At 42.7% G+C, this 23068-nt stretch overlaps 1 protein-coding gene across 1 annotated transcript in view; it reads left to right on the top strand.

The window, feature by feature from the left end:
* FBLN5 (fibulin 5) overlaps positions 1-23068 on the top strand; it is a 46587-nt gene that overhangs the window by 4002 nt on the left and 19517 nt on the right. Inside the window, exons 3-4 of the mRNA XM_084286947.1 lie at positions 828-879; positions 2024-2266. Of these exons, the coding sequence (XP_084143073.1) occupies positions 828-879; positions 2024-2266 (295 nt within the window). The remainder of the gene's footprint in view (positions 1-827; positions 880-2023; positions 2267-23068) is intronic.

Below are 23068 nucleotides of genomic sequence, written 5' to 3'. Positions count from 1 at the left end.
TTTTCTTGATGTCTCTTGCCCACCTGCCTTCCCATTACCCACTTACTGGAAGGATCAACTTGTGTCGACTGCGTGGCCCACTGCCACATGCCCAAAGGCTCTGTCAAAAACTAGGGAGAACAGGGAATCATTTTAATGGGTTTTGACAAAAGTCACTAGTTAGAAATGCTGAGGAACATGGATTAGGTGTTGAAGACTCCAGGTTCCAGCCCTGACCAGCAGTGTAGGATAGGAAGGAACGAGGTTTCCAGTGACTTTGTATGCGTAGAACACGTGTTGTGTACAGATTTATCCCCTAAAAATCTAAATGTTTTGTGTGAACTAAAAGCCTTACTTTTTTAAGTTTGTGTTTTAACTCTGGCTTCAGGTCAGCTGGCTAGCTTCTCGAGAGTTATGTACTGAACCATCTACATGCGGAGTTTCAAAGCATGTTAGAGAAGTCAGCTAGTACCTCTGAACTGATGCCCCCTTGTTCTGGCAAAAACAAGATCCCAAAATAGAAGAACACAGCTTCTGTGTTAACTCCTGGTAGGGAGTGTGTGGCACATCAGGTGTTGGCTATCCCAGCATATCCCAGCAGAGAGTAACAGCCTGAAACTATCACCACCTGTGGAAATGGCCTTCTGGGTTAAGGGGCTGTCAGGCGCTGGAGGTCTCTGGTTCATTCCTCGTTGCCTGTCCTTTAGGGAAGGGACTTTATTTTGGTGTCCTGAACATTCTGGTGTAGTGCTGAACAGTTCTACTAAGCGTGATAACCCAGGTGAGCATCTGACTCTGCAGCTGTCTGATTTCACAGTTACTGAGTGTCCTTTGTTTTCTCCTTTTAGCAACAATGCACTAATGGGTTTGACCTGGACCGTGCCTCTGGGCAATGCTTAGGTAGGATTTTAATTACATCAATGAACTTAATTCGGGGTTCAGAAACACTGCCTTTGTTAACTTTGTGCTGCTCTTGGTATGTTTTAGGTGAAAAGTCCTTGCTGTGTGATAAATGTGTGTGTGAATAAATACATGTGTGTATATATATAAATGTGTGTGTGCATTTACATAGCCCAAGGATATATCGATCGGTGACATGGGGATACTAACTGGCTGTCAGTGCTTCCCAAATACTTGTAATGCAGTGAAATGAGTTTGGGAGCTCAGTCGCATTGCTAAATAACAAGGGTTGTTCATCCTCCTTCTCTGTCTCCTCCAAACTCAGTGTTCTGTACCTGCAGGCCCCAGATAAAGTTTATTACTGCTCTGTGTTGAAACTCTAGGACAATCAGTGAAGCAGGTGTAGGGAAACATTCACTTTACCCTATAGCACCTTTTCATAAATGAATGCGAAGGGAGGCTCTCAGTCTCCAGGGCAGCATCTTCTGTGTGAATTAAAGTCCCTCAAACAATGAGGGGGAAAATGAGCAGCAGGCTGCTTGCTCTGTCATGGCAGTCAAATGCTTCTGTGCTCTGAGAACCAAACAAACATTCGGTTTGGGTAAACCACTCGTATCTTTCTAAATTTGATTCAACAACAATCTCAATTGGAACAAGAAAGAGGCCTGAACCACGTCCCCAGATCTGAACATCCCTAACTTTTTCTGTGGGAGGGAGCTTGGGAGTTCCAAATCAGAATCCAAGTTTCACAGCTGGGCAAACCAAGCCACCAGTGTTTGAAATCCTGATCTGCATGTTGTGGTTTGGACAGACCCACTAGCAGGAATAGGCAGTAGCATGCTGTAGCCATGTGTAAATCAGTGTTTAAACCGAACATTTATAGAATAACAAAGCAGGCTTTCCCCTCTCCCTTTAATGCTGAATTAAAACAAGTAGAACACAGGATTTATGGAATATATGGGAAGTTTCCTGATCTAGTGCAATCTAACTTTAAAGCAAGGATCTGCAAAGAAAGATTAGCCCTTCTGTTCAAAGAGAGTATCAAATTTTTAGCAAAGTCTTGATTAAAAAAAAAATTAACTGTTTTTCAGATAGCTCACGCTAAGAAGCAATCACTCACTTAACTTCTGCAATTTCCTTCCAGATATTGATGAATGTCGGACTATTCCTGAGGCCTGTAGAGGAGATATGGTGTGTGTCAACCAGAATGGTGGCTATTTATGTGTACCCCGAACAAACCCAGTGTATCGATCACCATATCTGAATCCTTACTCAAATATTTATCCACCGCCCCCAGCACCAGGCCCAGTTCCTAACTACCCTACTGTTACAAGACCTCTGATATGTCGATTTGGGTACCAGTTGGATGAAAACAACCAGTGTGCTGGTAAGTAGTAGAAATCTTTATTTTGTATTTTTATTTACATTAAAGCTTGTCTGACATTAAAGAAACAATTGTCCTACAATTGTCCTTTGGTTATTCTTGTGTCACTGAAGCCCAAGATGCTGAAACTTATTTTAAAGGGTGTGAGCTGTACATTCCGTATAGTCATAACTCAGTGCAAGCTAAGACATGTTCTAGTCTGATTATTTAATGAGGAAATCTGCTTCTATGAGAGAAGTAATCTTTTTATGACATAAAAAAACATCTGATGGTAGGTGATTTGTTAATTAATCAAAAGGATGCCTTTCATGCTTATGATTTTGTCCTTGAGAGATGGCATGGCCTGCATTTGAAGTATTAGGCTGGGACTGAGGAAATACTGATTTGGTTCTTGGTTGTATGTGACCCTGTCCAGATTTCTGGATGTAGGTCTTTCAGCTGTAGATGGTATAAATAAGAGTTGTTTCTTCCAATGCTTTGTGTTCTTCACTTAGACTATGATGCCTTTGGAGTACATCTTATCTAGAGGGTATTACACAACTCTTGGTACTACTACCGGTGCCTTAATGACTATATACTTCTCCAGCTGAGACTGGAAATCTCTTGTTCTAGGTACTGCACAAACACACAGAGAAAGAATTGCTGCCCCAGCAGACCTTTGACATTTTCTTAGGACCTTGGTGTTCCCCAGTCTCCAATAATAATAATAATAAAATAAGTAACTCTGTGTTCTTGTGTTGGTGGTTCTTCTATTGCAACTTCTGGCTAGACTTTGATTTCACTTACTCCATTTTATACCAGGTTTACCATACATCTAATCTGGTTCTGTGTTATGCAAATTTATGGGAGATTTGGAATAAATCCCTTTTGGTTTGCTTGCTGTTGATGATGTCATGTTACAAAGGAATGGAGAGAAAATTTCTGAACTAATCCAAAGGAAATTCCACTGGCCAGGATATTCATTTTGATGCTAGACTTGGCTACAAGAGATCAGAATCAAGCCAATCACTGGTGACTGTCAGAGTAAATGCTGCAGATGTAGCTCACAGGTCTACCGCAAAGTTGGTCTCTAACCACTGCTTCTGGGTCTCAGTTTTCTATTTGTTATTGTGTGTAGCTAACTCGTATAAAAGTTTTGGTGATTTTTTTGTTGTTGTTTTAAATAGAATTGGTCTCTGACAAGTATAAAAGCCCAAATCAATGGAGATGTGTGCTTTCAGTAGAGAATTTTGTCTGTCTGAAAACTAAGGAATTGCATTTAATGCAGAACGTTTCTATTTGAATGCTGCTGCAGAACAACACGAGCGGAAACTGACTTGTCTTCTGAGAAGATTTTGCCTTCTTGTCTGGAATTTCTGGCAAGACTTGGTTTCTAATGATGTACTTCATTTGCTTCCCTATGTGAGGAGATCATGATGTGTCTCAGGAGACGTGGAAGTACAAATTTAAATTCAAATTATTTGGGGCACATTTTTCTATAGTTGAATTATTGATCTCACTATTATCCAAGGTAGCAGAAATACATTTTCTAACTAGCACTAGTAGTAATATATACTGTAAAATGAAATAAATAAACACCTTTTTAATTTTATTTTTTATTTTTACAAAGAGTTTTGAAATCCTGGGATAACTGTTGTGTTTGCTGTAAAAATAACCATGTATGCCATTCAATCCTTTAAAAATTTCAGCCAGTCCTTCTGGTGTTAGTGAACAGATCATCTTAAGTTAAGTATTGATTTGTAGGCTTTCAGGAGTGTTTTTATTTTGCTAACTTTGATGTAGGTGAATCAGGAAATGGGACAGTTAATAGAAAAGAAGTGCTGAAATCAAAGGGGAAATGAAATCCCTATATTTACTGTCTGGCCTGCTGCACACAAACCATACAAATCAAAACAGGTGGATTTTGGAAACTTTGACAGTGGAACTTCCAGCCTGTAAAGGCTGTGTCTGTTTCCATCCATGCTGGCAGAAATGTGAGGACTAATTCTTAAATCAGGGCTGTTCGCTTCTGTCACTTTAACTTTCAGACATGGGAATTTAATTGTGAGGGAAAGTTTGGTGAATAGAGACATTAACAAGAATAGATGGGAAAAGACAGACTGCTATTTGAGTATCACAGTTAGCTGGAAACAGTTTTTGAAAGTCTACATCAGGTTTGAATTTGGGCGAATGGTAGGTCATGTTTGTGTTAGAGGAAGAAAAATGAAACTTAAAGAAAACAAGACCTGTCAGATTGAAAGGGTCTCTGCTGAGCTTAGGTTTCATTTTTGATTTAGTGAAATCCCGGGAGACGTTCACTGTCTTGATGCACTATTTATTTTTGTGTCTCTGTGCTGTAGGATGGAAAGTGTAGGCACCAAGAGAATGGTGTGAAGCACTGCATGTCTCACTGCAGTGGCAGGAGAAAGGTCTTGTCCCGTTTCCAGGACTTCTGGTGCAGTTAACGGGGCTGATGTTCAGCCTCGTGCACGAAGGTTGTGGATGTGAGGCACCAGGGGAACTTGAGAGGGTCCCCAGGCAGCACCGAAATTTCACCCAGGTCATTCAAGAAAGGCTGAATCACACGAGTCACAGCTCCATCTTACGCTAAGCAAATTATAAGCATTGCTCACGTTAGTGGTATTTTGGTCCCTGTATGCTTCCCTGCTTGTCAGCATTCAGCATGCTCTTAGGCTATGAAGCACTTAAAGGGTTAATTTCGTGGTGGAATGGTTGAAAAGAGTAAACTGGAAGTTCTTCTGCCCAGTAGCTGAACCTCTATATAACTTACAGGTTTGTTATGCTGGGGTTCTGGCATCTCCTTCCAGCACCTTCTTTCAAAATAAAAAATTAGTCACAGGTATTTCCATTAAGGATGATGAGACTTCAGGGGAAGCAGAGCTAGTCTCATGCCAATGTTTCTGAGAAATATCCTTTTTTTTTTTTTTTTCTTTTTTTTTCTTTTTTTGTCTGGTCAGATATGGGGTTACAGATCTGGGCCACATTTTCTATGGCTAGGCCAACAGAAATCTTTACTTTCTCTTTGAATTCCAGTCAAAACAGTTTATTAAACACAGGAACCTGCCCTGGGAGATTTGCAGCCTCAGCTTTGAAACACTGAGCTTGTTCAAGAGACTTCCAAAGTGAAATAGGATAAAAATTTGATCTGGAAGCAGTGTAAGACTTAACAAGCTCTTTTTTTTTTCTTTTTTCTTTTCTTTTTTCTTTTTTTTTTTTTTTTTTTAACCTCCTCATTGCTAGAGCTGACAGAAAAGGGGAAGGCTATGAGAGGGTCACTCTACCCATCTGCCAAGCCTTCACGTCCCAGGCTCTCAGAAGAATGTGCACCCCAGGTGTTACAAATAACATTCTCCTCTTGGGGGCTGATATATTGCAACATAGCAAAAAAGAAATCCAAGCTTTTTTTTTTTTTTCCTTTCCATCTTTTTTGGCTTCTACCTTTTTGACCTGGATGGTCACAGACAAGGGTTAGGTGTCCACGTTCCTTCCCCATCATGTTCACTGCTCAGCCTTACCAAGGATCTTTTCTGGACATCTTTTCAAGATCTCCAGGTCTTGTCCCTTGTGAGACAAAACCTTTCCTGGCACAAGTACCTGATGCAATGAGGTGTCCCAATGACACCTGTTAGTGACCACTTCGCCCACTCCAGTGTCCTCCAGATGATGCAGAAGCAGCTGTAGCCACTTCTGGCAGCAGGCAGAGAAATACTTCAACGATAATTTTGTTTTTAAATCTTCTGTGGGCCTGATTCCTGATGGATGGATGGGTATTTTTACTGCTGGAGTTGCTGAATGCCTTATGGCTTGTATGTATAAATGTGCTGTGCTTTCAATTGCATGTGTAAATTCATTCCAAAGCAGGTTGGGAATGATTTACAGCCACAATTAATGCTGGAATAAAAGACCACATTCAGGAAAAAGCAATGAACAACTAGCCTAAGAGCACTGCTCAAACTGTTTGTCTTCTAATGCTACTTCTCTATAAATACTGAATGTTTAGTCATAATAATGACTTTTTGTTTGTGGCACTTGCTCTCGTAACCGTTGGCAAGATTAAAGTGGAGCAAGGGCCCCTGGTCTTGCATTATACATTTGTAAGCTGAGAGTTCTTTCCAATTTCCCTTCGCTCCACCTTGCTGTTTCCTGATTTACAATGATTTTTAAAACATGCCTCGAGCACAGATCCTTCTGGGCGTTGTGGAGAAAACTGTAATGGGTGGACTCTTATTTTTGCTTTTTATCCTGTTAATGTAGATGCACAATGTGAGGAGATGATGCGGGTGGGGAGGCGTCTTAAGAGGGCTGAATGGAGGATTTTGAGCAAGCAATCAGACTGCAAAGATGGAGAAGTACATGTTAGGAAGGGTGTAAGTATCAAGCAAGATGAGTATGACCTAGAGATGGAAAGAAGGGAAGAGTCCAGTGGAGGAGATAATTTTTTTTTTTTTTTTTTTTTACAAACCTTTATTTTTGAAACAAAGGCTAAAAAGAAGAAGCATAAAAACAGGGGGAAATGGAAAGATACCCTTTCCTAGTGAAGTCAGAATTGTTCTTCAAGGCATCCTCTGTGCAGCAGTCGTTGCTTTACCTTTCCTCACTTCCCAGCAATGGCCAGGACTCCCGACATTCCACACCTACAGATCCCCAGCCTGTTGACCATGGAGTGAAACTCCGTCCTTCAAAGCATTACCTTTGCACAGATGGGTTTTAGATCATTATCATTTATATTGCTAGCATACCTAAAACCCACATCCAAGCCTGCAGTCGTACTGACCTGACCTCCACTCAACCTCACGAAGAATAGCCTAGATGAGTTTTCAAGCAAAAGGAACCAGATGTGTACATCTGGGGAGAGGAGAGGGAAATGAAGACACAAGAAAGTGAAATGAGGTGCCCAGATCTTGTGGCAGAACTGTGGTTGTGCCAGGGATAGAGCCCTGAGCTGTGCCTTAGCCACTGAGCCAGAATGTCTTATAATAGCAACCCTTCTGCAGTGAGCTCTGTCCTATTAGAAACAGGAGGAAGAAAAGGAGTGAAATACAGGAGAGACTGTGCCCTGGGAGGGGCAGTATAAAGGCGAAGATAAATGGAATCTGCTCCTGCCATTATCTTTTTTAACCCCAGTTGGCTCAGCTCTGTGTCCCAGGAGACAACATCTCCTGATTAAATTAAGGGTCATGATATGTTTCCTTTACTCCTAAGATGGTTTTCTTGACAGCTTTTGTACAGGGAAATATAAATTTGGACTTTGTGCTGCCATTGTAACAGGAGAGTTGCCTCTCAAGAAAGAGTTGTAGTTGGTAGCTAGGGCTTGGGCTGGAGGATTTTGGACTTGGTTCCTGACTCTGCCATAGACAAACAGGCTGTGTATTTTGGGACTCTAGCTCATGATGTTTAAACTGAAAAAAATCTTTTCTGGGGTTGTACAAGAATCATTTCAGGAACGGATGATAACTTCTGAGGCAGATTCCTGACTGCTATCATTTAAAAAATAGTAATCAAGAGGAAAAAAAGACCCAGCTTAATAATCTGGCAACAGTGAAGCTTGAAATAAGGAGTGGGGAACTTACTTCGCTAGTGCATTAAACTGGTTCAATATCACAGGGCAGTTTTGTCTATGTTTCTGACCAGATGAGAGGAGAAGTGCCAGAACTTCATTAGTATTTCCCCTTTACTTCAAAAATACCTGTGCTACAAAAGCTTTCAGTGGTTATTTGATCCTGTTGCTTTTCAGTCACCATCTACTTATTCTGTGATTGTTTCTTTTTTTCTCCTTCTCTCCGTCTCCTTCTCTGGAGATATTTAAGGCCCGTCTGGATGCCTACCCGGGCAGCCTGCTCTGAGGAACCTGCTTTGGCAGGGGGGCTTGGACCCAATGATCTTTTGAGGTCCCTTCCAACCCCTTCAATTCTGTGATTCTGTTTCAAGTTCTAGCAAAATTCTTGATGATCGTCCTTTGATTATCTCAGGTAACGACAAGAAAAGACAAGCCAGGTAAAATAAAGATGTGGAGAATACAAACTGTGTGCTCTAAGACAGGATCATATGCCAGGGACTGACGGTTATGATATGTGCTCTGTATGAACATCTGATATTAACGTTGTAGAGCATAGATGTACTTAACATAGCCCTGTCCCACTGGATAAACCCACATCATTCGGTTCCAGACAAGCACAGTTATAATTATTTTGGGTCCAGAGACTCGGTGCTTACGATCTGATGGTTTGATCTATTCACAAGCCCACCAGTCTGCCGAAAGGTAATTGTGAGCTGACCATAAAATATTCATGGATGAAAAGGTACATCTGAAACCACTCAGAGCTCCTTCCTCCCTCAGGAAACCATTGCACCAGCACAGAGGAGGGGCTGGGGCTGAGGAAAGGTAAGGCTCAGCCTGTCCCTACAGCAGTGTCCATCAGCAGGGTCATTCCTGCATTCCTTCACCTCACCACCAAGCGTATCCTACCCCAGCAGAATTGACAAAGGAAAATGAGGGTGCAAACACTGCTTTTCACTGAAGGAAATGTGTTTGTGGTGGAGGGATTGACTTGATAGAGGAGGCTGCTGTACGTGTCTGTAGCCAGGTAAACTGAGCCTTCTGTGGCTTGGATTATTCCTTCTGTCATTCCTTGCTAAATGCACTGTAGGAGGAGCACGGTCTAGTGGTTAAAGCACAGGAGTGCTTCATTTATTTGTGAAGCTTCTACTACTCACACAGAAATGGATAAAGCTTGAACCAAGAAATATAACATGCAAGCCAAGAAAGCTGGCATATTATTAAGAAAACTGGCATCTCTACGTGGAGTGAAAAAAGCAGGCTCCTGGGTATGGCAGAATGTAACAGTAAACGCAAGTCTTATTGATCTGCATGTCAGTGCCTTTCAGGCATCACTAGCTGGCCATATTAGTGTGCAATGATGTGAGAAGGGAAAATAAAAATAAGCGTGGCTATGGTATAGTCCCAACTGAACTGCAGTCAGACTGGTTAAATAGCTGCAAAGTCAACTGGAGGCCAAAGCTCCTCTCAGCCCTGTGGTAAAGGCCCCCATTGATTTTGAAGATCTTAGGATCTTGGAGCAGAAGTTAGAAGAATTAGAAGAGTTCATTAGGTTTAGTTTAATCTGTCTGAGCCTAAGGTACTGACCCCCCTCAGAACAAGCTGAATCGGCTTATGGACAGGGAGTCTGCTGCCATGTTTTCCTCCTGCCAGATTCCTGATACCATGATGAAGGTTTCTTAGATGCTGTGGGAGAAGAGCAGAGAGCTGGTCACCTTAAAAACTGTGGCAGCCAGGGGAGTGTTTGAATTTGCTTCCAACTTCAGCTTGAACTCAGCTGTTTCTGTCTGTGGATGTGTCTTTACCTGCTTATTATTAGGGGGTGATTGAAAGCTTACTGGTTTTTCTGTAGTGAGGCTGGGAGGGAAGCATGGTGGTATATGGAGGGGGACAGCAGAATGGGTCACACTGCAAAATGTACCTGGGTCATATGCAGAGAGGGGACATGGGCACAGAATGGACAGCATTCATGGCGTGTTGCATGTCCAGGTTCAGGAAGGTTGACGTTCCTGTAGACTGTCCTCTCTCTGTCATGATGTGCTTCAGCTTTCTCTTTGCCTTGGGGTTGGGTGATATCTTTGGTATCCAAAGTGGCAAGAACCCAGGAATCCCATCTCCTTAGTTTTGAAGGCTGCAGGGGAAAAGAGCATCCAAGAGAAAGAGGTTTAGCCTATTCACTGCATTGTGGTTGGTTTGATGGCCTCAGTAAAGCTTGGTGTCTCTGAACTGGGGGTTATTGGTCATTGGGCTATGAGCCAGACAATACAGAGCCTTCAGCTGTCAGCAAGAGCCAGTTGGCAGGAGGCTCTATGTGACTCAGTTAAGAGGAGCACTGCTCGTGCCCAGCCTGCCATATCCCCAGGCATGTGCTGGCCAGGGCAGGGCTCTAACCCCTGCTGTTAATCTCTGAATGATTCCTTAGACTAACTGCTAAAAGCGGTTTGATACGTGGGGCTTTGTGGCTGCTTTGCCTTTATTATGTCTTACTTCTAGGGATTTCAGCAGTGCCAGATCAGTTAAAGCCACCATGTACCGATCAGCTCTGTCTGCTCTGGAGCAGACTGAGTGAGAGCTTTCCTTTGTGGATAGCTGTCACGCGAGGCAGACCTGCCAACCAGGCGGTTAAGGGGCTTAAGGAAAATCAAGTCACTTGATGGTGCTGGAAGACTGACAGACTTCACAAGTACCCTTCCTCAAGCCGCTGGCCTTGTGGCTTGCTCCCCTCTTGTTTTCCTGTAGAGTCTGTTTTGGCTGTGGGCGACAGTCCATGCCTAGCGGTCTGCTGGGAGCCTCGGGGACGCTGCTTCTGGGAATGCCTCCTTCTCTCCCTCCCTTTGGCATGGCGTGCAGAGCTCACTGTGTCCTTCCACAACAGAGTGTCTTTCTTTAACTGTAAGGCTTATTTATTTTTGGTCCTGTTAATGGCACCAGCACTCTGCTCAGGCACACGTTAATCGTCGCACGCATTAACAGCACCCGCAGTGCCTAGAGATGGCAGCATTCTCAATGGCTTACAAATCACCATTTTTCTTGGCCTCTCCCTTATATTTCTTGGGTCAGCTTTGTTTCTTTTCTCTTGGTTCCAGCCTGAAATTGGCTGTGGTTTTATATCACAATCAAGACGTAAAGCCAAAATATATAGCAAATATGTATTGGCTCCTTTACCTGTAGAAATCAGCCAGATGGGTGGTATGCTTTGCCAGACTCTATAGATGGAGGTAATGTACTGGCATTGCTCTTTTGTCTTGTCCCCAGGACGCTGGATGCATGGCAGAGCTGCCACACAGAAATGTGAGAGCTGCCTGATGTTGTGTGTAGTTTAACGTGTTCTGATCCCTCCATCTGCCAGTTGACTGGCTTCCCATTTTAGTACTTCAGTGACATGACAGAATTTCTCAAAGGAAAAAGCTACCGGGAGGTGAATGGGAGTTGCACTTCGCCGGCCCGGCTCAGGGGAGCAGTCTCGGTGTTCTGCCTCGCACCTGAGGTGCGCTGGCCATGGGGACGATGAGAAGGGCCAAGTTCCTCTTCAGTTTTGACACCAGCAACCCCCCTCTGTTTTTAGTTCATCTCAGCCATAATTTATGGTTGCAGGTGCCCTGTGGTAGAAGGCTGTGCTGCAGTGTAAGGAGAAAGATGGTCTGGTTGATGGGTGGTGGTACAGGTCACAGGACAGCTGAAATGAAGAGCTGGGCTCTCAAGGCTTGGGCAGGCCCCTTGCTCTCACTGACCTCCACTCTTGATGGAAGTTTGACATGCAAATGCCCTTTATTCTAGCCTACAGTCTTTTGCCACAGGCTGCTGGCACAACCTCTGACCTTGTTGCTCACTATTTTTTTCAGCATTGACCATTTACCTGAGGTGAGTCTAGATTTTCAGGCAGGATCATTCAGCACTTTCTGAAACGTAGGGTGTGTAAGGGGTCTTCATTTTGGACCTGATGGTGCATGTATACAAAAGCACAATTCCTTCTGGAAAATTTCCTTATCTGTGCTATTGCCCATCTCTATATCGATAGCATGCCACTACAGTGAGAATAAATCCACTCGTGTTCATGAAGCATTCAGACACTGAAAGTGCAAGAAGAGAGAGCCTAGGAGGAGGGGGAGAGGAGGTTGTCAGGTCCAAATGAATATAAGTGAATCCATGCTCTGATGTCTGAGCTGACACTGGTTTTTGTTCTCTTTTATTTTTTTCCCCTCAAAAAATAATCATAATAATAATTTTTCCTAATATTTTGAGCTTTCATTTTTCTAATGTTTTGTTTTGCTCTGTGAAGTTCTTGTTTTCAAGCCAGCCTGAGCAAGTGAATCATTAGTTGGTGAGCCAGTAAATGGCTTGTTGTATCAAAGGCTGTTTTTGTGGTACAACCCCAGCACACCTGTAGGTAACAAAGAATGGGGAGACTGAACACCCAGTAATACGCACAAGTCAACAAAAGCTACGGTTGTGGTCAGGAAATTAAGGGACTGGAAACCCAGCAGTAGGTGAAGAAATAATCTGATGCTGGGCTGTCTGGTGGGAGGCAGTAATATTGAGAGCAGCGTAGCACTGGGCAGTTTCCCAGTGTTATAAGGTTTCTCATCTCAAAACGCTGAGGGAATAGTCCTTTGATATGGTTCTAAGAATGGATCCAAACTACTGACATAAGGCATAAATACTATCAGATAAATGTAGATAAGTTTATGGAAATACCAGTACAGAGCAGCAGCAAGCTGGGGAGCATTACTGAGGCTGACTTTGTTTAAAGCAGTCAAGTATGCTGTAAAGCTGAGGGTAGGATGGCAGCAGTAGGAACTGCAAGTGTCAGAAGCAAAAGTTTTTTGTTGTGGGCAGTACAAAAGAATGCTTATTCTTGAACATGGCATAATTTGCTGAAATGAGGGGAAATTGTTTTAGATTGAGAATAGTAAAATCCCTGCGGATACAGAGATGGGTCAGGTTATACAGGAACACACTAGGTGTGCTACAGGGGTGGAATGGTACTAAATGTATTAGCAGAAATGTTTAAATACTGCCTGAAAAAAATTGTTAACGCTCTCTTGCACCCGTCAGGGTGTGACACATGTTAACGGGTATCTTTAAGTTGCTGTGTTTTTTTAGTCCTTTGATGCATTTCCAGCTTCCAGTGTGCATGGAGGTACAGAAGAAAGTTGCCTGCTTTATCAAACCCTGTGAGGTTTGTTAGCATGGGTAAGGGCCTCCACCCATTACATAAGTTACTGTCACCATGGTGGAGGAATGCAAAGCTGAGATAGCTCAGAGGAGTAGCCTGAGGTCCCCTTTCAGGAGGAGGAATCTTGGAGCAGCGTGAAGTGGGACTGCCAGACTGCCACTCCTTACTCCTGGAGCAGGAACGGGGCCAGGGAGGGGAGGTGTGGTCCCAGGGCTGTGAAGCACTGCTGGTTTCCTGCTATTGCAGCCCCTTTGGGGAATCCCAAACCAGGCATAGTCCTTGGATCTCTCATTCGTTTCAGAGGCAGAATTCAGCAATATATAAGGCACTGGTTGCCAGCGAATCACAAAGCATTGCATCTGAGCCTTAATCCAGAAGCAGACTGGAATTATTTTAATCAAAAGCAGGGCTGACTCTGAGATGGAGCAGCCCATATTGACAGCTTTTGGTGTGGGTTTCATGCAGCCTTCCCAAAAGACAACAGTGTGCCAGCTTTAGGAAGGAGGTGTTCTTCCCTGTTAAAGCAGTCCTGTTTGAAGGTGTGGTTTTGCAAATCTGTTTTACGTTATTCAGCTAGTAAGCAGCATTTTAGGGCAAAATTCTCAGTGAAATAAGTGTGGGTTTGTTTTTCTTGTTTATTTTGTTTTGCTTGCAATGTTACAGTTTGGCTCTTGAGCATTTTCAAGAGGCTTAACTAGTTGTAGATGAAAAGTTGCATAAGAGAACAATAATAGGCTTGTACAGGGTTACACTTCATGCTTGTATGCACTGCTGAGGTCACCCCAGAGCCTTCTCCAGGCTGGACAGTCTCAGCTTTCTCAGCCTTTCCTTATAGGAGAGATGCTCCAGTACCTTCACCACCTTTGTGGTCCTTCACTGGACTCTCTGCAGTATGTCCAGGTTCTGGGGAGCCCAGAACTGGTCCCAGTACTCCAGCTGTGGCCTCACCAGTGCTGAGCAGAGCGGAAGGCTCCCCTCCCTCAGCTCCCTGGCAGTTCTTTGCCTGATGCAGCCCTGAGTACTGTTAGTCTTTGCAGCAAGGGCGCTTTGACTCCCATTTGATCTGGTGCCTGCCAGAACCCTGAGGGCCTTTTCTGCCAACCTGAAATTTTAACTGGAAAAAGTGAAAATTTTATCAACATATTCCCTGGGCAGTTTTCAAAACCTGCATGTAGATTTGAGTCCAAAGAGCTGTGGCACTGAGGTGTCATATGCCACCAGTAAATGTAGTTAGCATCTGATAATGTGCTTTGCATCCATCAATGCCCCAGCCGGTCACGTGCATTCTGAAGCTGATGAGGGAATTGTCATCACAAGATAAAAAATACCACCACACACTGCTCTGCTAAAGTCTCAATCTCTCTGCTAGAAGTTTGAGACATTAAACCACTGTAGAAATGCACGATCCATCAGTAGTTCATTCCCTCTGGCCTGAGAGGACCCTGGAATGCTGAATTAACCTTGTCTGCGGTATTCAGTTGGAGATAAGAAAACCACAAATGGAGAAACTCAAGTCATGCTGAGGATTTGCTAACTGTGGTCTGGGCTGGAGATTGTGCCTTTTAAAGCGTGTCTGCTCTCTTGTATGACTAAGTATGACCAGAGTTCTTGTGCTAGTAAGGGGCTACTAACGGCAAGTAATGATAAGGGAAAAATATATAGGATTTAGCTTTTCACTAGAGCAGATCCTCATGATGGAAAACTCACTGGGATGTGCCTTCTGAAGAGTAGGAGGAGGAGTTTGCTTCAGGAATAGCCACAGACATGTTCCATCTGGTTGGGAACATCACCTTTTTTGTTTATTTTCTGTTTTTTTTTTTGTTTGTTTTTAAATATATGAACCGAACATGTTTTGTTTTCAGGCCAGGTCACTTGGAATTGAACCATTTTGGCTTGAGAAAGCTCAGTATGAGCATACATCTTTCTGAGTTTTGTAGGGCCTGTGAGAGCTATGGGGACTTCCCATGCCGTTGGCAATACGGCCAGCCACATGGCCAGCCCTCAGCGCTCACTGGAAATTTCTGTATTCTGGTGCAAAGAGACATACCTCGAGGTTCTCGGGCGAAAAAATCATTCAGATCTGTGTGGGTGAGTAGGGCAGTACCTATTCGAGCTGTAGCTGTATGGCACCCAATGAAATGATCCTTCCACCTTAATAGTTTCTGGTAATTTAAACAGAGATGCACAAAATATTGCCAATGTGAAGCATGCTGATAACAAGGTTTACAACTGAGCTGTGTACAAGCTTTCTAACATCAAAGTTAATGTTTACATTAAGATATATGTTTATGCTAGGACAGATTAAATCAGAAGTTGTTCTCTTGAATTTACTGGAAACAAAGGCTTGCAGAAAATGAACTTTGATCTCAGTCTGCAGTAGAATTTGGATTTTTACAGATAAAGATTTTATTGTGGTAAAAGAATGTAGTGCTGTCCCGATTAAATGAAGATGCTTGTCTGAAGCCATGAGATAGCTCAGGGTACCAAGGAGTTGTGTCTGTAGGCTTAGTGTTTTCTCTTAGCTGGCAAGAGCCTCTTACTGCTTGCTGCCTTCAGCCATCTTGTGTGAGTCTGGGAGAAGATGAAGCCCGATCCATGTCAGAGGTGCACGTGGACAGGAATGGGGACAAGCTGCAACACAAGAAATCCTTTTTAGATATAAAGGGAAATATTTTCACTGTGAACGTGGTCAAACACTAGAACAGAGGCTCATAAAGCTTGTGGCTAAAGGTTGTACCCTTGAAGAAATTGAAAACTCAGAAGGAGAAGGCCCCGAGCAACCTGACTGAGTTGCTCCTGCTTTAAGAGGAGCCTGGGACCAGATGACTTCCTTAGGCTGCCCCTGCCATACCTTGTGCAACGGCTGTGTGAATGAAGTGCCTGAAGTGTAGGCCACTGTGTCTGATATTGGATTTAGCCTTTAATTTATCTCTGCCTTAGACTCCAATAGACTTTGGGTTGTAACATCAATTTAGCACGGGCTTTGAGCTTTAGCATTGATTTTAAAGTCCTGAGAGATCTTTGGGTGGAAGCTGGCATAGTGAAATACAAACAATGATCAGAAAGGAATATCAGCTTCTCAGTGGAGTGAATCCTTGGTTTCACTGAGTGCAAATCGAGTCAGCGTCATCCAGATCAACACAACTGGTTTGTGGCAGAATCAGTAGAGGAAAAGTCATACAGAATGGTTTGAGTTAAAAGGGACCTTAAAGATGATGCACTCATTGCCATGGACAGGGATACCTCCCACCAGACCGGGTTGCCCAAAACTCCATCCAGCCTTGCCTTGAACACCTCCAGGGATAGGGCATTCACAGCTTCTCTGGGCAAGATCTGCCCTTATCTTGATTTATTCAATGATTCCCAGGTCAGGGACAAGGTTCATGCAAGTGTGAAGTAATTTTTACTAGATGTTTCATTTGCTGCAGTTTCAGCCCTACATCTTGGCCTGCCTGGGAGTTTCATAGTCTCCCAGAACTTGTTGTGTTCCTGCTTACAACTTGAAGTTTTTGGGATTAAACAAAACACAACTTTCTCTACCTCTAAAAGCTGGGCAGATCTGCTTTGAGCTCTTACCTCAGGATTTCACAAATGTTGAAAGCTTCTGTGTTTATTTATGTTTTAAAGGTAACTGGCTTTAAAGGTTTTAAAACAGAGCGAGAAAGAGGAAGGGAAAAAGCCCTTTGAGATGAAACACCTCTTTTTCCAGTGAGCCACGAACTGAGTGTAAAGAGAGCAGGAGACTTGCCAGTAGACATCCACATCACACACTGATTCGAACAAACCAAACCTCCCCTATCCACACAGTTTTCCCTTATCCAGGAAGGTTTGCAACCCAGTTGGCCTGCAGCAATTTTTGGAACATTGCAAGGAAGAATTCCAAGCAAATGTGGCTCAATCATTATAAAACAGTCGATGCCAAATCTGAGTTAAAACCAGTTATTTGAGCAGGGATTATAGGCATTTTCCAATGATCACTGCCGCAGAAATAAATAAATAGATGGTTTGCTATGTATACACTCAAAGGGGAATATTGCCCAACATGCATATCTCTTTGCTATTAACAGTAATGAGGACACAGCTGTCTGAGCCTGGAAGCCAGTATTTGCACAGGATAATTTTCAAGGATTTTTCTGCTCTGCTGGCTTTTGTCCACTACCCAGTCTTTGTGTATGAAAGAGCCCCAAAGACCCTAACATTTATACAAGAATTACCTTGGCTTTGCGGTGCTTTTGAGATTGTTATAAAGCGTGCTGACATATGGACAGATTCGAGACTCAGATGAAATGTGAAAAACAGTCTTCTCCTCTGATAAGCTCCTCCGCTCCCTCAGTGCCAAGCATAACACTCCCTTTGCAGTCTATCGCCCCAGCTCTCAGAGCAGCTGGCAAGGGCCGCTGCTATGGGCTGGGATGGGAAGCTCTCCCTCCCATGGAGTGCACAGGTTCTAACCCTGCCTGCAGAACTCAGGGCTGAGTTTGGGCAGACTAGTGATGTGATTTGAGGCAGGTGTAGCTGGGCAGCTCTACATAGCCTCTAAAGCAAAGGCAAAACTGCTCTGGAGGCATGTGCTGCAAGCACCAGGTGTGTGGCTGGGTTATTTCCCCTGGTTTTATCAGCTAGGTTCAGGGCACAGGGGACAAGGTCTTTGATTCCTGGGGAAAGACAAAACACTGCAGTCTGCATCGTGTGTGCTTTTGACTAACGTAGTTCAAGTGGCATGAGACCATGCCACCTCCAGCAGGAGCCTCCTTGTATCCCCGGGCCAAAGAGCTTTGAATCCAGTCCATTCCTGGAGGAGATGCTGGTGATGATTGCTGAAGTTTTGTGACAGATCAGCTAGTGATGAATCTCGTACCACTATTCCTGTTCCCCATAAAGGAGATCCCTTGCATTCTCAGGTCTACAATCCTTCACTTCCACGGCTGTCTGCACCACGTTTGAGCAGTGGATAAAGCTTTTGACATGTGATATGTCAGAAAAGTCTGCATTTTAATGGAAGAAACAACTCTTCCAATAAAAGTTTTCATTATACCTTGCAGGTGGATATTTGCATCCCTTTATTTTCATTGTGGCTTTAATTTCTGAATCCATTTGGATTGATTTCTTCTGCTGTATTAAAAATAAGGCTGTTCTCCTCTTTACTGGTTATTGTGGTCTACTCGCAGTCTCAGACCTATTCAGTCTGCCAAAACACTTGGAAAAGGAGCTCTTAATGACTCAGTTAAAATGTACGGTCAAGAAGTTCACTTATTAGAGGAAATGTAAACTGACCACCAATTGGCTAAACCAGCTGGCTGGACTGTTTGTGCTAGTGATTTCTCAAAGCTCCCTGGGGAGCGAAAGCAGGAATAGCAGTTCTCTTCCTCTAGTTCTCTCATGTTTTGTTCCCTTACAGAAAAGTCTTTGAAATAATTCATTGGAGGAGAAGCCAATAGGATTTCACAGAGATGTTTAAAGGCTTTAGAAATACTGTTTGAAACTCCTATAGTTTTAGTATAATCCTTCTTACAGGATCCTTAAAAATTATCTCATGGAACTGCAGAGAAAATACAAAGTTCAGCCATAGAAAAATTCCCCTTTTCAGTGATAATGGTTTGACTGCTATGAAATTTTGTTAGCCTTCTCTAGAGGTTTTTGTATGAGACTATTTCAAGCAATGCAGCACAAGAAGGACTTTTTGCTAGAAGTATGTGTTAAAGTCTCAGTTGCCTGTGCATTCGCTGGCTCTGACTGCACACCTTTTTCTTTTCCATTGCAATAGAAAGTGTCACTTACGTAACCTCCCAGCAGCTGGGAGTGTTCTCAGTGTGTGCTCATTGGCTCCTCTTACCACGATACCAGCAGATCTCAGTGTAGCATATGATCGTATGAAACAGGTCGCTTTGAGGAATGGATTAATACACCAGTAATGTTCCATTTATTCAGCTAAAAAGTATTTGCTCCCAATGAAGATGAAACCAGTGATGTGAGCAGCAGCTGCTTGGTACCTCCTAAATCAGCAGTTTTGGTGTAAGCGTTGGAATGCTGGCAATTCTTTACCCTGCTCCTCAGGATACTCAGGTCATTCTTGTTCTGCTGCACCACAGCTACTTGGAATAGCTTCAGTCTAGAGGGGAAATAACTGAGATTCCCACGTAACATGTTCTGTGCAACTAATGGTCAATATGGTTGGACTTGGTGATCTTAGAGGTTTTTTCCAACCTAAATGATTCTATGATTCAATCAAAAAAAATCATAAGTACAGAGAATAAATGCATGGCCTTCCCATGTTTAAGCAAAGCTCTTAATTGCAAGTACTTGTTTGTCTCATTTCTGATGCCAAAATTAACATGTAGACCGTGTATTTGTGTGGAGGCACTCAGGGAATACTGGGAAGAGTCCATGCAACCAGCCGTGATCTTATACCAACAGGGAGCCCTGGGAATTGCTGGAGGTGAGGAGCTGTGATCATGCAAGCTGATGCTGAGCCGATGAACCATGCACAGTGCTGTTGTGAGCACAACAAGAGGAAGAGGCTGCCACCCTTCTGTCCCCGTGCTGTACACTTACATGCATCACTGCCCCATAAATCTCAGTCACAAAAGCAGAACTAGAACTGTGCTCAGAGAGCAAAGTCCTTTCACAGTTAAGCTGCTGTTTATCATCTTTGAGTAATGCTGAAAGTGTGTTAGCAAAGGAAACACTCCGATAGCTGGCAGGAGATCTAGAACCTGTGATACATGTTGAGCAATTTTCAGACCAGGCAGAATGAGCAGCAGTACAGATTCATGGCTCACATTAATATCCCCTTCCAGGCTGACCATCTATTTGAAAAGAGTAATAATAATAATTTAATCCTTGTTTACTGATCAACCAATAACATAATGCATGTGGGATGCACGTAGGAAATTAGTTCAGCCATCAATGGCCAGTCCTCAGACACTGAACTATGCAATTAAACAGGTGTTTGGGGAGTTGATTTGGGATCGTGTCCAAGCTCCATAGGGTCAGTCATCCTTGGAAAAAAACACTGACCCCACACAGCAGCAGTTAGAGTTTGGCTTCAGTATGCACTTTAGGAATGTGGCATTGTTATTTCTCCCCTTTTCTTATCAAATATAATTATCTCAAGAAAAAAAAAAAAAAAAAAAAAGAAGAAAAGAAACTTGAAAAAACATGTGATTTCACAGAGTAAAAATCTACTACTGAGGAAATTATTTCTTGGTGTCCAAATAAGGAGTGGGGGAGAAGTTTGGGGAAAGTGCTCTGTTCCAAGGACTTTTGGAACTGATACCTATGTTACCGAGCTCAGATGTTTAGTCCCGGCCTGTAATTATTCCTACAAAAAATAGACATCCAATCTTTGTATTATTTTAAAATGGAGCCCTGAGGGTTATAAATGACTGAGTAAGCTCCAGTGTTTGAGCAGACAGATTCTGGAATGAGCTCACGGCCTTGAGCCTCTCTGCAAGAAATGTGTATCTCTAGGGTGGTGTGAGCTCTGGGGTTGTGCTGGTACAACAGCAGGAGTGAAACAGACTGAATAAAATAAAGAAGCATGGCCCCCAGAACAGCCCTTCCTATTGGAAGGAGGAAGAAAAGCTCCATCACAAACTCCTTTTACTCTGCAAGACCAGTGCTCTCACAATTGTTTGATTAATCTTCAGCCTTACTGCAGTGAAACCTGTGGTGCTAGTGGCTCTCAAATAACAGCGATGGCAAAAACATGTCTGCTTTTGTCAATGGTTGGTCACAAGAATGAAACACAGCCACAGCTACTACTGTGACCCACAGAAATCCGTGGCATGATTATCAGAATTCATTACTTAAGAAAGGAAGTCATGCATGCTTAATATGTTCCAAATAGAACAAAATGTAACAGTCCATCTGTGAAGCAGAGCACATTGCCAAAAGCATATCGTCTTGGAAATCTTCTGTCCACATTGGCTTGCCTCTTGAATACAGTGTCCAAGCAAAGTTTCTGTTCTAATCACCAAAGTCTCCAAGAATGTGGTTCTAGCTCAGAGATGGGAAGTCCACGTCCACCTCTGAGGGCTCCCTGCTCGGGGCGTTAGCACCTTGCCAGGCAGCAGGGAAAGGAACTGTCACTAAGGGAGTGGAACAGTCTCAGTACCCTCAGCATGGACCTCACTCATGAAGAGGTAAGGTGTAGTCACCAATACCACCAATTTCAACACAGGCAATGGTCTCCCTTGTCGCTGTAGTGGCAGGTGCAAAGTGTCTTGGGATGGAGCTTCTGCAGTAAACTGCAAGCTTTCCACATGTTCTCTGTCAGGTAGTAGGCAAACACATGCAAAGGTCAAAACGAAATTCATCAACATATTTAACTTTTTTTTTTTTTCTTCTAGAAGTAGCTTTTTGTCAAGAAAGTCTTTTCCTGAACTCTGATATTGCAACTGAACTGACTAGCTAATTTTTAGGGCATTCTTTCAGTTAGAAATACATCATTAGGATTTTGTTTTCTGCTGTACTTTATAATGCATAAAGTCCTTTTTATGCACAAAGTCTTGTTTTTCTGAGTACAAGAAAGGCAAATGGTGCCTTTGCTTACAGTTTTTGAACCTCATCTTCCAGAGAGCCGCATGTCCTAAGAACCTTCTCTTTCCTGCTGTCTTTCCACTTCTTGAACCCACTCAGCTTGCCAAAAAATCTCCTAGTTCTTGCATGTCCAGTTCCTCAAAACTGCAGTTTAGTCCTCTTTGATTCAGCTACTCATGGTAATAGCTTGCATTCTTTCTCTTTGTTGTGTTTCATGCTTCACGACAACATAATTATTCTGTGTGTCCTGAAAGAAAGGTGGTCAACATGCCCAACATCTGTGGTCTGACAACTTCCAGCATAAGAATGATATCAATATTTTTTTCTGCAGTTGCTACAAACATCAAATGTATAATATCTCTCATGCAAAATTCAATGTATTAATCAAATTATTTTTTTTTTTTAATGAAAAGTTGTACATGGGTACTTTAAATCTGCAAAGGAGAAAAAACTTGGAAGAACTTCACAAATTCCTATAGTCATTTAGAGTAATTGTGGCCATGCAACCTTCCCCAGCAATTGGTGTTTCAAGTGCATGACTCATGCTACAGCACATTTTGGAGAAGAAATGTCATTCAGGTATAAAGCCCTGCAGTAATGGAACATTTACCATGTGCTATGCTATGTTTTCCAAATCAGTAGTAATGCTAAAGTTTGTGCCTTCTTTTTATTTTGAAATTTTCTACTAAACGTCCAAACTTTTCACTACATTGTCTTTTGCTAGATTTAGCAATTGTCTCGAGCTACAAATTTTGTTTCCATGCAGATGTTTAGAGATCACTGTCAAAATACCATGAAACTTTTCTTAAATAGATTAATAAATGGAGCGCTATCTTGCTATGAGACAAGCTTTCGTGACTTGGAAGTACTCTTCTGAGATTTCCTGATCTTTTTGCAATATTGCTATTTGAAGTGCTGACACCAGAAATGTATTTCTGTAATTATTTTAATAATGCAATATACAGTGGTAAGAACAATTTCCTGTGTCTACTCAGTGTTCTCATGTTTATGTTTGCCCTTTTAGCAATGCTGTGTCAGGAAAAGTTCATTTTCAAATGATTATCATTCATGACCCTGGGGTTAATTTCACGACCAACAATTTTTACTGTTGATATATGACCTTGCATTTGTCCGCCTTGAAATAAACTTTCAAATGCACACACATACCAGCAAATCATCTTTTGTATGAGTTCTGTTCCCTTTTTAGTTCTTGACTCCACCAATTTACAATCCTATGCATTTTATCCCAAATGTGGAAAGCAGCGGACCAAAACCAGATCTTCGTTATTTTGTAGCCACTCACGTTATGATTCCACATATATGATTCTCTCTTGAATTTTCTGGTCTGGTTTTAGCCTCTTTCATATGAACAGCATTGAATATGCCTGGTAGTAATTCAATGGGTTAGTGTTTTGTTTTATTTCTTACACTGTGATTTCTTGTATTAGTATTGATATGAATGAGAGTAGACTCTGTCCTGCATCGTTTGTGGCCATGGAGCGGTATAAAAGAGCACTGCATGTTAGCCTCC

Source organism: Netta rufina (assembly GCF_964035555.1).
Source record: "Netta rufina genome assembly, chromosome: 5".
NCBI lineage: Eukaryota > Metazoa > Chordata > Aves > Anseriformes > Anatidae > Netta > Netta rufina.
Note: the sequence above shows the minus strand (reverse complement) of the source record. Positions and strands in the feature narration are given on the sequence as shown.